This window comes from Candida tropicalis (genome assembly GCF_000006335.3).
Source record: "Candida tropicalis MYA-3404 genomic scaffold supercont3.2, whole genome shotgun sequence".
NCBI classification, from domain to species: domain Eukaryota; kingdom Fungi; phylum Ascomycota; class Pichiomycetes; order Serinales; family Debaryomycetaceae; genus Candida; species Candida tropicalis.
This window is the reverse complement of record NW_003020049.1, coordinates 1,469,926-1,481,960: the sequence shown is the minus strand read 5'-3', so window position 1 is coordinate 1,481,960 and position 12,035 is coordinate 1,469,926. Positions and strand designations below refer to the sequence as shown.

At 33.3% G+C, this 12,035-nt stretch overlaps 6 protein-coding genes across 6 annotated transcripts; 3 read left to right on the top strand and 3 right to left on the bottom strand. All coding sequences in view use genetic code 12, as the record gives it.

The window, feature by feature from the left end:
- Positions 1–90: 90 nt before the first annotated feature.
- On the bottom strand, positions 91–1,854 carry CTRG_01765 (sterol O-acyltransferase 2; the record flags this gene model as incomplete). Its single annotated transcript, XM_002547412.1, has 1 exon — positions 91–1,854. One exon carries the CDS (start codon positions 1,852–1,854, stop codon positions 91–93), a length of 1,764 nt encoding a protein of 587 aa, XP_002547458.1.
- A 605-nt stretch (positions 1,855–2,459) lies between these two features.
- Positions 2,460–4,274, bottom strand: ARE2 (sterol acyltransferase; the record flags this gene model as incomplete). Its single annotated transcript, XM_002547411.1, has 1 exon — positions 2,460–4,274. The coding sequence occupies one exon, from the start codon at positions 4,272–4,274 to the stop codon at positions 2,460–2,462; it is 1,815 nt and encodes a 604-aa protein (XP_002547457.1).
- A 939-nt stretch (positions 4,275–5,213) lies between these two features.
- On the bottom strand, positions 5,214–5,924 carry CTRG_01763 (putative metalloprotease; the record flags this gene model as incomplete). The annotated part of the gene is made up of 1 exon (XM_002547410.1): positions 5,214–5,924. The coding sequence occupies one exon, from the start codon at positions 5,922–5,924 to the stop codon at positions 5,214–5,216; it is 711 nt and encodes a 236-aa protein (XP_002547456.1).
- A 773-nt stretch (positions 5,925–6,697) lies between these two features.
- On the top strand, positions 6,698–7,591 carry SPE3 (spermidine synthase; the record flags this gene model as incomplete). The annotated part of the gene is made up of 1 exon (XM_002547409.1): positions 6,698–7,591. One exon carries the CDS (start codon positions 6,698–6,700, stop codon positions 7,589–7,591), a length of 894 nt encoding a protein of 297 aa, XP_002547455.1.
- Positions 7,592–8,067: 476 nt separating this feature from the next.
- AAH1 (adenine deaminase) lies at positions 8,068–9,135 on the top strand (the record flags this gene model as incomplete). Its single annotated transcript, XM_002547408.1, has 1 exon — positions 8,068–9,135. The coding sequence occupies one exon, from the start codon at positions 8,068–8,070 to the stop codon at positions 9,133–9,135; it is 1,068 nt and encodes a 355-aa protein (XP_002547454.1).
- An 863-nt stretch (positions 9,136–9,998) lies between these two features.
- On the top strand, positions 9,999–11,708 carry CTRG_01760 (uncharacterized protein; the record flags this gene model as incomplete). The annotated part of the gene is made up of 1 exon (XM_002547407.1): positions 9,999–11,708. The coding sequence occupies one exon, from the start codon at positions 9,999–10,001 to the stop codon at positions 11,706–11,708; it is 1,710 nt and encodes a 569-aa protein (XP_002547453.1).
- Between the last annotated feature and the right edge of the window lie 327 nt (positions 11,709–12,035).

Sequence of the window (12,035 nt, the reverse complement as noted above, 5' to 3'; positions counted from 1 at the left end):
TTATATAATGAAAAAAAAAAAAAAATTCATATCACATGCATTAACAACTAATGTCTACATATATACAAAAAGAAAATAGGTCCCTGGGTCTTAGAATAATAAATATAACGTGCTTACTAAACTTGGTCCGCAGGAGTATGTTAACCAAAATATAATGTTGCCCCTGACACGACTATTGTATTTTGCAGTTATTGTCATTGGAATCTGTACTAGCATTGTTAAGAATAAGTAACCTCGTAATTTACCAAATAAAATATACATAACCAATTCATGAATTGTGGCCGACAACAAAAGAGTAAGGATAGCACCTTGCATCTTGGTAAAACCAAAACTGGTTATGGATGAATTGTAGACATGACGGCGAAGAAATCTATGAACGACGGTGTTCCATTTTCTTGAAAAATCCATGTAGTTGACACTAGACCACCAAGCGTCGTAAAAATGACGATCTCCATATCTACTTAATTCTGCAATTCCATTGAGAATCTCATTCCAGATTAAGATAAAAGTAAGTAAATATTGTTTACCCAACGGTAAAATGATATGAGATAAAACTAACAAATATTTTGGCAATCTTTCCTTCACTGATAATTTCTCATACTGTGCAACTTCCTGCATTATTGGATAGAAGTTTTGTTCGGAGACAATGATCATTGAGAAAATCAAGGCAAACGTTCCACAAACTTTCTTAAACACATAAGACCATCTTATTTGAGATGTTCTTGGAAAGTTCAAGGTGTATACTAATGTAGGAAACATGGTGTAATTGAAATAATCCTTGAAGTTTAGATTTCCAGGAAATGAAATAATTCCCTCTTCCTGTAAAACTCGAATGGACTTGTTCACATCAGCTGAATTGAACACGTGATGATGGTGGTCTTTATTATCGGTTGTTCCATTAGTTTGAAATTCCAATTCATGTTTGGCAAACCATAAACTTTGTTCTAATATTTCAACGTGTTCCTTCGAGAATTCATCGCCTAATTTAGAAAGTGAATTGAGGCTTTCTTCAGATGACAATCCTTCTTGATAAACTTCCCAAAGATAACTATTATAATGACTATATGAATGCATCTTCATGATGAACACTAAAGAATGCAAAATCAAGAAAATTCTTGGAAGCCAAGAGAGATTCATCAACGTTTCCAGTGGGAGAATTGTCCAAAACACCAAAAACAATAGTTCATATAAGGACAGAATAATCCACCCAGAACCATTCCAAGTAATGATTTCATTCTTACATGCAAGTTGTAAGAAAAATGGAAAGTATGATGATATATACATGCAAAAATCGACAATCCCAACCGATAATAAGTCTTTTTTGAACATGCCTATGACTACCCATTCTGATAACGGTTTTAGTTCACCGAAATATAGATCCACCAAAGTACACAGGATGTAAAGTCCTATAATAACCCAAAAAATAGTATACACACCAAAATATTCACTTTTGTAGAAACTGTCAGAATCAAGAATCGAAGATATGTTCAGTTTAAAACGTATATCATTGAACTTAGATAAGAATTTAACATCTTGAGAAGTGTGCAAATAATGGTTTCTCAATCTATCTTCTCTTTTGTTCACTTTGGATTTCAATTTTATGATTTTGGGAATTAATACTTGATCATCAAAATCTTGACTAATTTCTAGAAATGATTCTTCAGATGATGATTTGTGTGGTTTCCTTCTTGAATGTAAATCACTTTCATAGTTCTCATAAGATAAATCTGTATTTGAATCATTCACAGACGAATTGGATGAATCGACTTTAACCATATCTTCCTGAAAGGAAGACGTTGATTTGACATCATCATCGATTTCAATAACTATTCCACCTACTTGATCATCTGACATATCCAGCGAAATATTGATTATTTATAAGATAAAACAAGACCTGTATTCAAACCGATAAAGAAAAAAAAAAAAAATAATAATAATTCAGAATGTGATACTTCTCAGTGGGATACCTTCGGCCAAATCAGGGGAAATAATAGATGTTTATATAAGCAGGAATTAATAACTTATGATCATGTACTAAAACGTTGCATGACGTAAGGATGGTTTAGTAATCAGAAATAACTACTTTCAACTTTTGTTTTAGGGAAAATTTCAATCTAGATGAAGGGGGAAGTGGATCGGTAGTATATTAAGAAACACTTGACGAATTCTATTGTTGTTATTCATTCGTAATAATTTATTGTTATCTATCGGTTGTAGTGATATCATTATGAAAAGTGTAAAAAAGCACACACACAAAATGTTCCAGAATTATCCGCCAACAGAAAAAAAAAAACAGAATTCTTTGATCCGATTGGTTACCGGTTCTAAATGCTGCAAAACTGAGGTGTTGTCCCACAAAAGAAGAAAAAGACGGCGGGAAATAAATATAGACACATTAAGTGAAATATAAGAATCTTGTAGTTTTCCTTTATTGTTGATCTCTAAAATAATAGAAGACTCTAAAAAACTAAATAAAGTGTACATATAATACTAGGACCACTGATGAATCCTACCCAACAGATCATATTACCAATAACTTTTCTTCCCTTCATGAATTTACTTCTGGCCATAAGAATCAATGGGATTTGAGACATTTGGAATAACAACAAATAGCCTCTTAATTTACCAAAGATGACATACATCGCTAATTCATGCACCACACTAGAAATTGCAAAAGTAATAATGGCAGCTTGTGCTTTATTTACATTTAATGCACTGATACTGGAATGGTAAACGTGTCTAAGAAGGAACTTGTGAACCACGATATTCCATTGGTTTGCAAACTCTGAAAAATCAACACATGACCACCAAGGACCATAAAAGTCACGATCAGCATATCTTGACAATTCACCAATAGCATTCAAAATCTCATTCCAAATAATAAAGAAAGTGAGCATATATTCCATGAAGAATGGTGGAATCATGTCAATCAAAATCAAGAAATATTGAATAACTCTTTCATGGGTAGGTAAAGTTCTAGCCTGGGCACATCTTAATACAACTGGAAGCAAATTGTTCTCGGCAACAGTAATCATCAAGAAGAAAATACCAAAAATACCAGTGATTTTTCCAATGGTGTATCTCCATCTGATTCTTTTAGTTCTTGGGAAATTTATAGTATAAACCAATGTTGGGTACATACTGTATTCATAGTAGTTATGAAGGGTTAAATTTTGTGGAAATTTAATAATGCCTTGTTCTTGTAATTCGTGGAATGGAATATCAACTCTCTTGACGTCAAATTCATGGTGGGTGTCATTCTTAGTAGTTGCATGACTTTGAAATTCTAATTCATATTTGGTAAATGCAATACTCTCTTTGAGAGCCTTGATAGTTTCGTCTTTTTCGTGTCCCTTTGGTAATACAGCCTCTCCTTCAGTTAATCTTTCGAGATATTCTTCAGCAAACAATCCTTCATTGTAAGTTTCCCAAAGGTAACCATTGTAATAAGCGTAAGAATGCATCTTCATGACAAACACCAAACTATGCAAAATCAAGAAAATTCGAGCAATCCATGGGAAGTTAAGACAACGTTCCAGCGCAAGCCAAATCCAAAAGAACAAGTAAACAAATTCATATACCCCTTGAGCATACCAGCCAAACCTCTTCCAAGTCACGTATCCATTTTTACATGCCCACTGCAAATCAAAGGCTAAGAAACTGGTGGCATACATGAGAGCGTCAACCAAAGCAACTTTGAATATATCTTTACGCAATAATCTAACCACAGTCCATTGATAAAATGGAACGGTGTTTTCAAGATATGCATGAACCAAAGAGTTCAAGACAACAAAAGCGGTACACAACCAAAATAAGATGTAAAAACCAAAATAGTCGGTGTTGTAAAATTCATCAGATTCGAAAATAGAAGCAGATTTCTCTTTGAATGAAATATCATTGAATCTAGATAAAAATTTGGTTGGGTCTGATTTATGTTTCTTATCTAGTTGTCTCTGTCTTTTCAGCATAATCTTCTCTCTCTTAGAAACATCCCCGATCACACCATCCAAAGTGACTGTTGAATCAGCTGTAGCCGTGCGTTTCTTGGTTTTTCTAGAACGTAATTCTCCATTTTCTTTTACACTGCTGGTCTCTGACAGAACGGATTCATCCAATAACTGAGAATCACTAGGGACTGTGTCAGATAATTCGATTCGGGAATTGTCTTCTTCAGATGAGGAGCTGTGGTATTCGTTATCTATAGCCAAAGAATGCCTGTGTCCACGTTTATCTATCAACGAGTCAAGCTTCTCATGAGTTCTAGTTTTAGGCATCTTCTCTTCAAATCAGGTTGTAAAGGAAATTTGGAGTGAAACTGCCAAACAAAGGAAAATGGAATAAATTGGTTGCAAAGGATTGTTGTAAAAAGTAGAATCTTAACAACGCTAAGGGGTTATCTATCTGAAAAAAAAAAGAGCAGACAATAACCTTTTTCGTGTGCAAGTGTGTGTGTCGAGAAAAAAAAAATTCACAATTCAAAGAAATCTTCTGAGTAACTAGTGGTAGAATGGAACTTTTAAAGAAAATAACAATAGTCTACCTGATGCTTGTGTTGCGATAAGATTTTTATTGTTTGATGGGAATAATGTCTTGATCTATTGGGGTGAATTTGTATTAATTTATACGTTCTTGAAAATTTGATTCAACGGGCGATTACGCTCAGTTTAGTAATAGATTTGAAAGTACAGAGTAATTTCAGATAGCAATAGTTCGGAACTCAAGGATGAATTGTTTTTGTGGAGGTCAGATCTCAGATGTTGTCCTTTTTTTTTCTCCGTTTTTTTGGGGGGTGTTGGTGGTGTTGGTGGTGTTGGTGGTGGTTTGTAACCAAAAAAGTTGTGAAATTATCATGTCAAAAAAAAAAACCAAACTCCTGAGAAACCGTCGTCTCTTTATATAGTTACACATGTTAACCAAAAAATAGCGAATAAAAAGAATAAACGATCGTACCATTGCTGGTTGAAGCTATAGCCCACTTGCAACAGCATAAGTTGATCTTTGCAGATTTCACAAACTACACAAGAATACAGTATCGTCGCATTTAGTTGATTTTTTTTTTCTTCTTCTTCCTCTTGCTGTTCCGCTTTTAAGTCCATACAGAATTAACACTAAATCCTGAAAGTCATTTCTAATATCACAATCGTAACTGTTGGAGAATTTCTATATTTCTTTTTTTTTGTTCTAATCTACTATATACAAGTGAATCTCCACTTTTATTTATAGACTCTCTCGAAAGGTCTCGTATCGTTGAAACAAGAGTTCCATACTGTATCCACGACTTTTTCGGCTTCTTCTGTGGATTTACATAAAGGATTACTGGAAACCGACAACACAGCTCTTCTCTTAATGCAACTCTGGAACTTTTTCCCAAAATCTCCCAACCCTGTCTTCTTGATCTCTTGCCAGATTCTGCATTCACCACTAAGCATAGAAGCTCTGATTTCAGTACAGGCATGGTGTCTCAAATTGTTCAAATCAAGATCAAACTTCAAATAATCATAAACATGTACCAATTCATGAGTTAATATATCTTCCAATTGCCATTTACTTCTGATCCAGTTGGCACATAATAAAATTCCTTCATTTGGACTAAAACCCCCACCCTTTGTGAAATCACACACATCACAGGTTATATTTTGTTTTGTTACGACAGCTTGCTTGTTTTTGGTAACTTTTTTGATTTCATCCATCATAAATAGGACCGATGGGGAATATGTCAACATCCAATTTTTGTATTCATCACATTGCTGGCATTTTTCCTCCATGTTTCTGTTCTGGAAATCAAACTCATATTGAGCCTTATCTTTATCTGTCAATCCCAACCCAGTTTGATATTGAGCTGTTCTTCTCCACCATTCAAATCCATTTAAGCTGGATTTTGGAGATAATTCCAATTTAGGTTCTGACTCTTGTTGTGTTGCCATTTTGCTCGAGATCCAAATTGTCAACCTCTACTACTGCAAGATTTTTTTTTTTTTTCCTTCTCAAATATTCTTGAGAAGGTTTTGAAAAATCAGAAAAATTGTACTCGCACGACTTGGGGTCGATTTTTACTTCAAAGTTCTACACTTCTTCGAAGGATATCAAATCAAACGGATTATAACAGTGATTTGTACCGATCATAATCCTTTAAATGCTGAATTTGAGAAAAAGAAAATATTAAATTCTACAATTATATATGTTGTGACAATTTCCTTAAAACTTTTCAAACTTTTCAACAGAAATTATTTTGATTGCCACATTTGTTACGTGTCATTAGTATACACCCTTAATTCTTCACCTACTACTACTACCATGAATATTTATCACACATTTCAAACATCTAGATCAAATAGTGAAAACACAACAAAAGTGTTGCAAACTATGGTGAATACTTTGCAACTCAAAAGATGGTCGTGTAATTTGGCTATCTCTCGTTTTTTTTTTTATTTTTTGTCTTTGACTCTGCCCCGTCTTGACTCAAACAACTTTGATTGGGCCTAGTCTTCCCCTACAATCTCGTTTTTGTGCCCTACTTTTATTTTTCATTCTTTAAATAATTGATTGGAATAATTGAACTGAAAATTTTTTATTTTTCTTGTCATGAAGAGAAACCAAATAAATGAAGTGAAAAATTTTTCTTTTTTTCATCTTCAATTGCTCTTTTTCTTTTCTCTTGTTTTTCAAATTTCTCTAATTTCAATTGAATTAAGTGATAATGTCTCAAGAATTAACTCACCCAGCCATCAAAGACGGATGGTTTGCTGAAATCTCCGATACCATGTGGCCAGGTCAAGCCATGTCTTTAAAAGTTGAAAAAGTTCTTCACGTTGAAAAATCTAAATACCAAGATGTTTTGGTTTTCAAATCCACCACTTACGGTAACGTTTTGGTTTTGGACAACTGTATCCAAGTCACTGAACGTGATGAATTTTCTTACCAAGAAATGATCACTCACTTGGCTTTGAACTCCCACCCAAACCCAAAGAAAGCTCTTGTCATTGGTGGTGGTGATGGTGGTGTTTTGAGAGAAATCTTGAAACATGAATCAATTGAAGAAGCTTGGCTTTGTGACATTGATGAAACTGTCATTGAAGTTTCAAAGAAATACTTGCCAGAAATGGCCAAATCTTACGCTGATCCAAGAACCAAGGTTCACATTGGTGACGGTTTCAAATTCTTGGAAGAATACAAGAACCAATTCGATGTCATTATCACTGATTCTTCAGATCCAGAAGGTCCAGCTGAATCTCTTTTCCAAAAACCATACTTCCAATTGTTGAAGGATGCTTTAACCGAAAAGGGTGTTATCACCACTCAAGCTGAAAATATGTGGATCCATATGGACATCATTTCCAAATTAAAGAAAGATTGTAGAGAAATCTTCCCAGTTGCTGAATACGCTTACACCATGATCCCAACTTACCCATCTGGTTCTATTGGTTTCATGGTTTGTTCCAAGGATCCAAATGCTGTTGTTTCAAAACCAATCAGATTTGACTGGAGTGACGAATTCGTTGCTAAAAACTTGAGATACTACAACAAAAGAATCCACGAAGCCGCTTTTGTCTTGCCAACTTGGGCTGACCAAATCTTGAACAAAAAAGATTGACATCATTAATCGTTATTATTAAGAAATATATTCTTATTTTATGATATTTAATAATGATTGATGACTACTATTCTTTTTTCTTCTTCGGCGGGACTCGTTTTATTTAGTATTTTTTTTTTTTTTTTGCAACCTTGCAATCTGTGTGTTTATAGCCGTTTTTTTTTATATTCTTATTTAAAGAATACTAAATAGACATCTTGCATTGCATTAATTTTTGTAGCATATGAAATTTTTCAGCCGCTTTTAACAGAAAGAATGAAATTGTTCCGTCGGAAGAATCACAGATTAGCATTCAAGTACGATCGGAAAAAAAAAAAAAAAGAAAAAGAAATTCTCACTAAGGAGATGAGGGTTCCATAGATTTCACTAATTTTTTTTTTTCTTGGAACCTTTGATTTGAAATTTAATAATAACTTTTTTGCATACACTTACTTTCTTTTTTCTTTTTGGCAACATCTATTAAGAATCAGTGAACCATGGCCCAATTTGAATGTACTGAACATATGGAAAATTTCCTTAGAGAATTACCAAAGTGTGAACATCATGTTCATTTAGAAGGTACTTTGGAACCATCTTTATTATTTAAACTCGCTCAAAGAAACAACATCACTTTACCAGAATCATTTCCTAAAACTGTCGAAGAATGTAACGATAGATACAATAGATTCGCCGATTTACAAGATTTCTTGGATCATTATTATATTGGTATGAGTGTTTTGATTACTGAAGACGATTTTTACGATTTGGCTATGGATTATTTCACCAAAGCTCATGCGGATGGATGTCATCATTCAGAAGTTTTCTTTGATCCACAAGGTCATGTCGAGAGAGACATTGATATTGATGTTGTCGTTCAAGGTTTCCATCGTGCTTGTAAAGATTCAAATACTAAATTTGGAACCACCAACAAGTTGATCATGTGTCTTTTAAGACATTTGCCAGCTGAACATGGTTTACAAACCATCCATTCTGCATCTCAATATTACAAAGATGGTATAATTCATGGCTCAGGATTAGATTCTAGTGAAAAACCATTTCCACCAGAATTATTTACTGAATGTTACTCTCACATCAAAGAAAGCTACCCAGATATTGGTTTGACTGCTCACGCTGGTGAAGAAGGTGATCATACATTTGTCTCCAACTCATTGGATTTGTTGAAAGTTTCAAGAATTGACCATGGTGTTAATTCACATCAAAGTGAAGAATTAATGAAGAGATTAGCTGAACAACAAATTTTACTTTCTTTGTGTCCATTGTCTAATGTTAAATTGCAAGTTGTCAAAGATGTTAAAGAATTACCAATCGATAAATTCTTAGAAATGAATGTTCCATTTTCTATTAATTCTGACGATCCAGCTTATTTTGGTGGCTATATTTTAGACAATTACAAAGTGGTCCATACTAGATTTGGATTTTCTATGGAGCAATGGAAGATCATCGCTATTAATGGAATTAAAGGATCATGGTGTGATGACAATAGAAAGCAAGAATTATATGAGTTGGTAGAAGTTGTCTATAAGAAATACAAAATCGAAGCTTAAAATTATACATTAGAAATAGACAAGAGTGTGGCGAGAGAGAGTGTGTGTGGCGAGGGAGAGAGAGAGTGTGTGTGTAAAACAGTAGATTAGAGGTTATAGATTTACCTAATAGATTTTTATTCTTGATACTATGATTATACTGTTGATTAGCACTTAAAGATCCTGGCGGAGTAAAGTGCTATTTAATTTGTACTACTTTTATTACATTGGGATTTTTGTATCTAAATTATTCATTTGTTATGTACGAGGCTGAGTATCACCTGGGGCATAAGATTTGCTTGCGACATTTTTATTTCGGGGAAAAGCTGTTTTCATTCCTTTCAATAAATATTGCAGCAAATGAATATTCCGGTTATGAAAGGTTATTCCTTGCATTATGAACAGGGCTGAGATGGGTGTATACTGCGGACAATGATTTTCGATCTTTGGCATATTATAGTTGATGTCCAAAAAAAAAAAAAAATAATCAAAAGATTTGAAGTACAATATGTAAAGTGCCATATGGTACAAAAAGTGAAGAGAATAGTAACAACTGTTGGGTACAGCTCCAACTTGATGTATGAACTAACTGGTATTCCCAATTTGTACATCGAGGCTGAGCTTTGATGTATTATACATCCCCCAAAAACACAATACCACTATGGTATATAGACAACCATTTCCTTAAGTAAATCAGGTCATGAGACATTCTGACCAATAAAAAACTTACGAATCAGTGAAGACACAACTAAGGTATTAAATTTACGAAAACCAGCCATTCATACTGAATATATATATATATATAACCTAGCATACGATTACTTTGAAAAAGAAAGAAAACAAAGACAGGAGAGTCGGAGATTATCAACTTTTTCTAATGAAAAATGACCCAAGAAGGAACTAAAACAAGTGACCAAGCCAACTTTGAGGGTTACTTAAGCCACTGCAATCAAAGTTTTGAAAACAAGTTCATAGATATACTAAAGAATGCTGATTTCAATTCACATCCATCCCCATTGCTTAGAAATAATCTCAGTGAACCAAAAGTCATTGAGGTTATAGCATATTTAAAGTTACTCAAGGCTTTTAAAGTGTTAAAAAATAGAGTTTTGGCTGGATCAAGAGATGAAAATGGGTATAATGAGGCTACAAGTCTTAAAACATGGCAAGTGTACTTGACAAATTCAGTAAGGAGATTCATTATATTTATTAATTCATTGTACTCTAAGATTAAAGAAGAACCTAATGTGAATCTTAGATACACGAAATTCTATTCACTTATGGATGCTTTGATTCCTCCATTGGATGTGATCCTAATTTGGAACAGCGTGATATTAAATAATAGTTTCTTCAATGATGTGATGAAAAGAAACAATTTCACTGAATTCTTATCTTATCCATTTCCATGGAGTACTATCAATGAGTCCATCCATAATTATTCATTTGAATTCTTACCAAATTCGACTTTGAAACAAAACTATACCAAGTTAATTAATGGAGGAAGATATGAATTAGATAGTTTCCATTTAGATTTTGTGTCCTTTGACCAAGTGGTCAACATTTATTGTCCAAATTGTTGCTGCTTATTAGTGGAAAACGTTGAATTATCAAACAATATGAATACTGGATTTGCAGATAATGGTTTCGAGACTAATATCAACCCTTCTAATTCTGAATGTATATGCAGTGATTTGACAGAAATAAATCATAATGACTTGAGAAAATTACAACTAATCAAGGATTGTTTTGATTCTAAACCATTGATGGGATTTTTAGAATTTGATTTAGATGATAGCTTGAATATGAATGCCTTGAAAGAGGCATTAAAAACTTATACATTAAACAACCCCGCATATACAATGATTAATGTTTATCGCAATGCATTTGAGAATATTCAAAACCCAATTTCTCAAACAATATTTGCAAAAAATTATGTATTTCTGAATTTAATTCACTGCACTATTCCTAAATCAGAATTACAAATTCCAGAAGACTTGGTTGCAAGTACTATTAGACAGGAACAATTTATGAACGATATGCTGAAGATTAGTTTACTACATGATGCGAACATTGTCGAGATTATCAAGGATGCTAGAGTAAGATATACTAATTTTATTTCTTTGGAAAACCAATTTAGAGATATTTTATTGTATCCAACATTGGAAATTGATTTGATATTAAAAACATCACAGTTATCAAGACCAGATGCAATGAAGAGTTTCTATCAAAAGACAAACCTTGTTTTCATTCAAGAAGATGATTTAGAAGTTAGCTTTATGGAAATGCTAACTAAGTACTCTAAGAATTATGAAGATTATGAAACTACATGTGGATGTCGACAATGCCAGTCAAGAAAAAAGGGACACAGAAAGTCTGTCTACAACATTTGGAAGAACAAATTCGGTAGCTCTAGAAGAAGGAGTAGTGGTGATGGGTCTATAACCTTAACCCATCCTAGTTTGAATTATTGTTGGTTTTCAAGTAATAACAGTCCAATAGAATACAACGATATGTTCATCAAGAAGCAAATGATGTATCTGGGTGTGTATGTCAACTCTCCATTTATATCTCCCGTAAATATAATAAATGCATAGCTTGATTGATCGATCGTTCATCACATTTTACGCAACAAACGTTTGCAGCTAGTGTTGAGAAATAATAAAAGTGCGAAACTTATTTTTTTTCTTTTTTTCTGTATGTATTTGGATTTGCGGTTTAAACCAAAAAGAGTAACACTTTTTTTGAAAAAGATAAGTTAATTGTAACAATCAAAATTACCCCTGCCTTTGCTACTATTCTAATTAAGGTTTCAAATATGACTGGGTTGTATTTCTCACTAGACATTCAGTAATAGTGTTTTAGAAGCAAGTGTATCAACATGTTTATTATATCAACATTCTTTGCAACAAGAAACAAAAAAG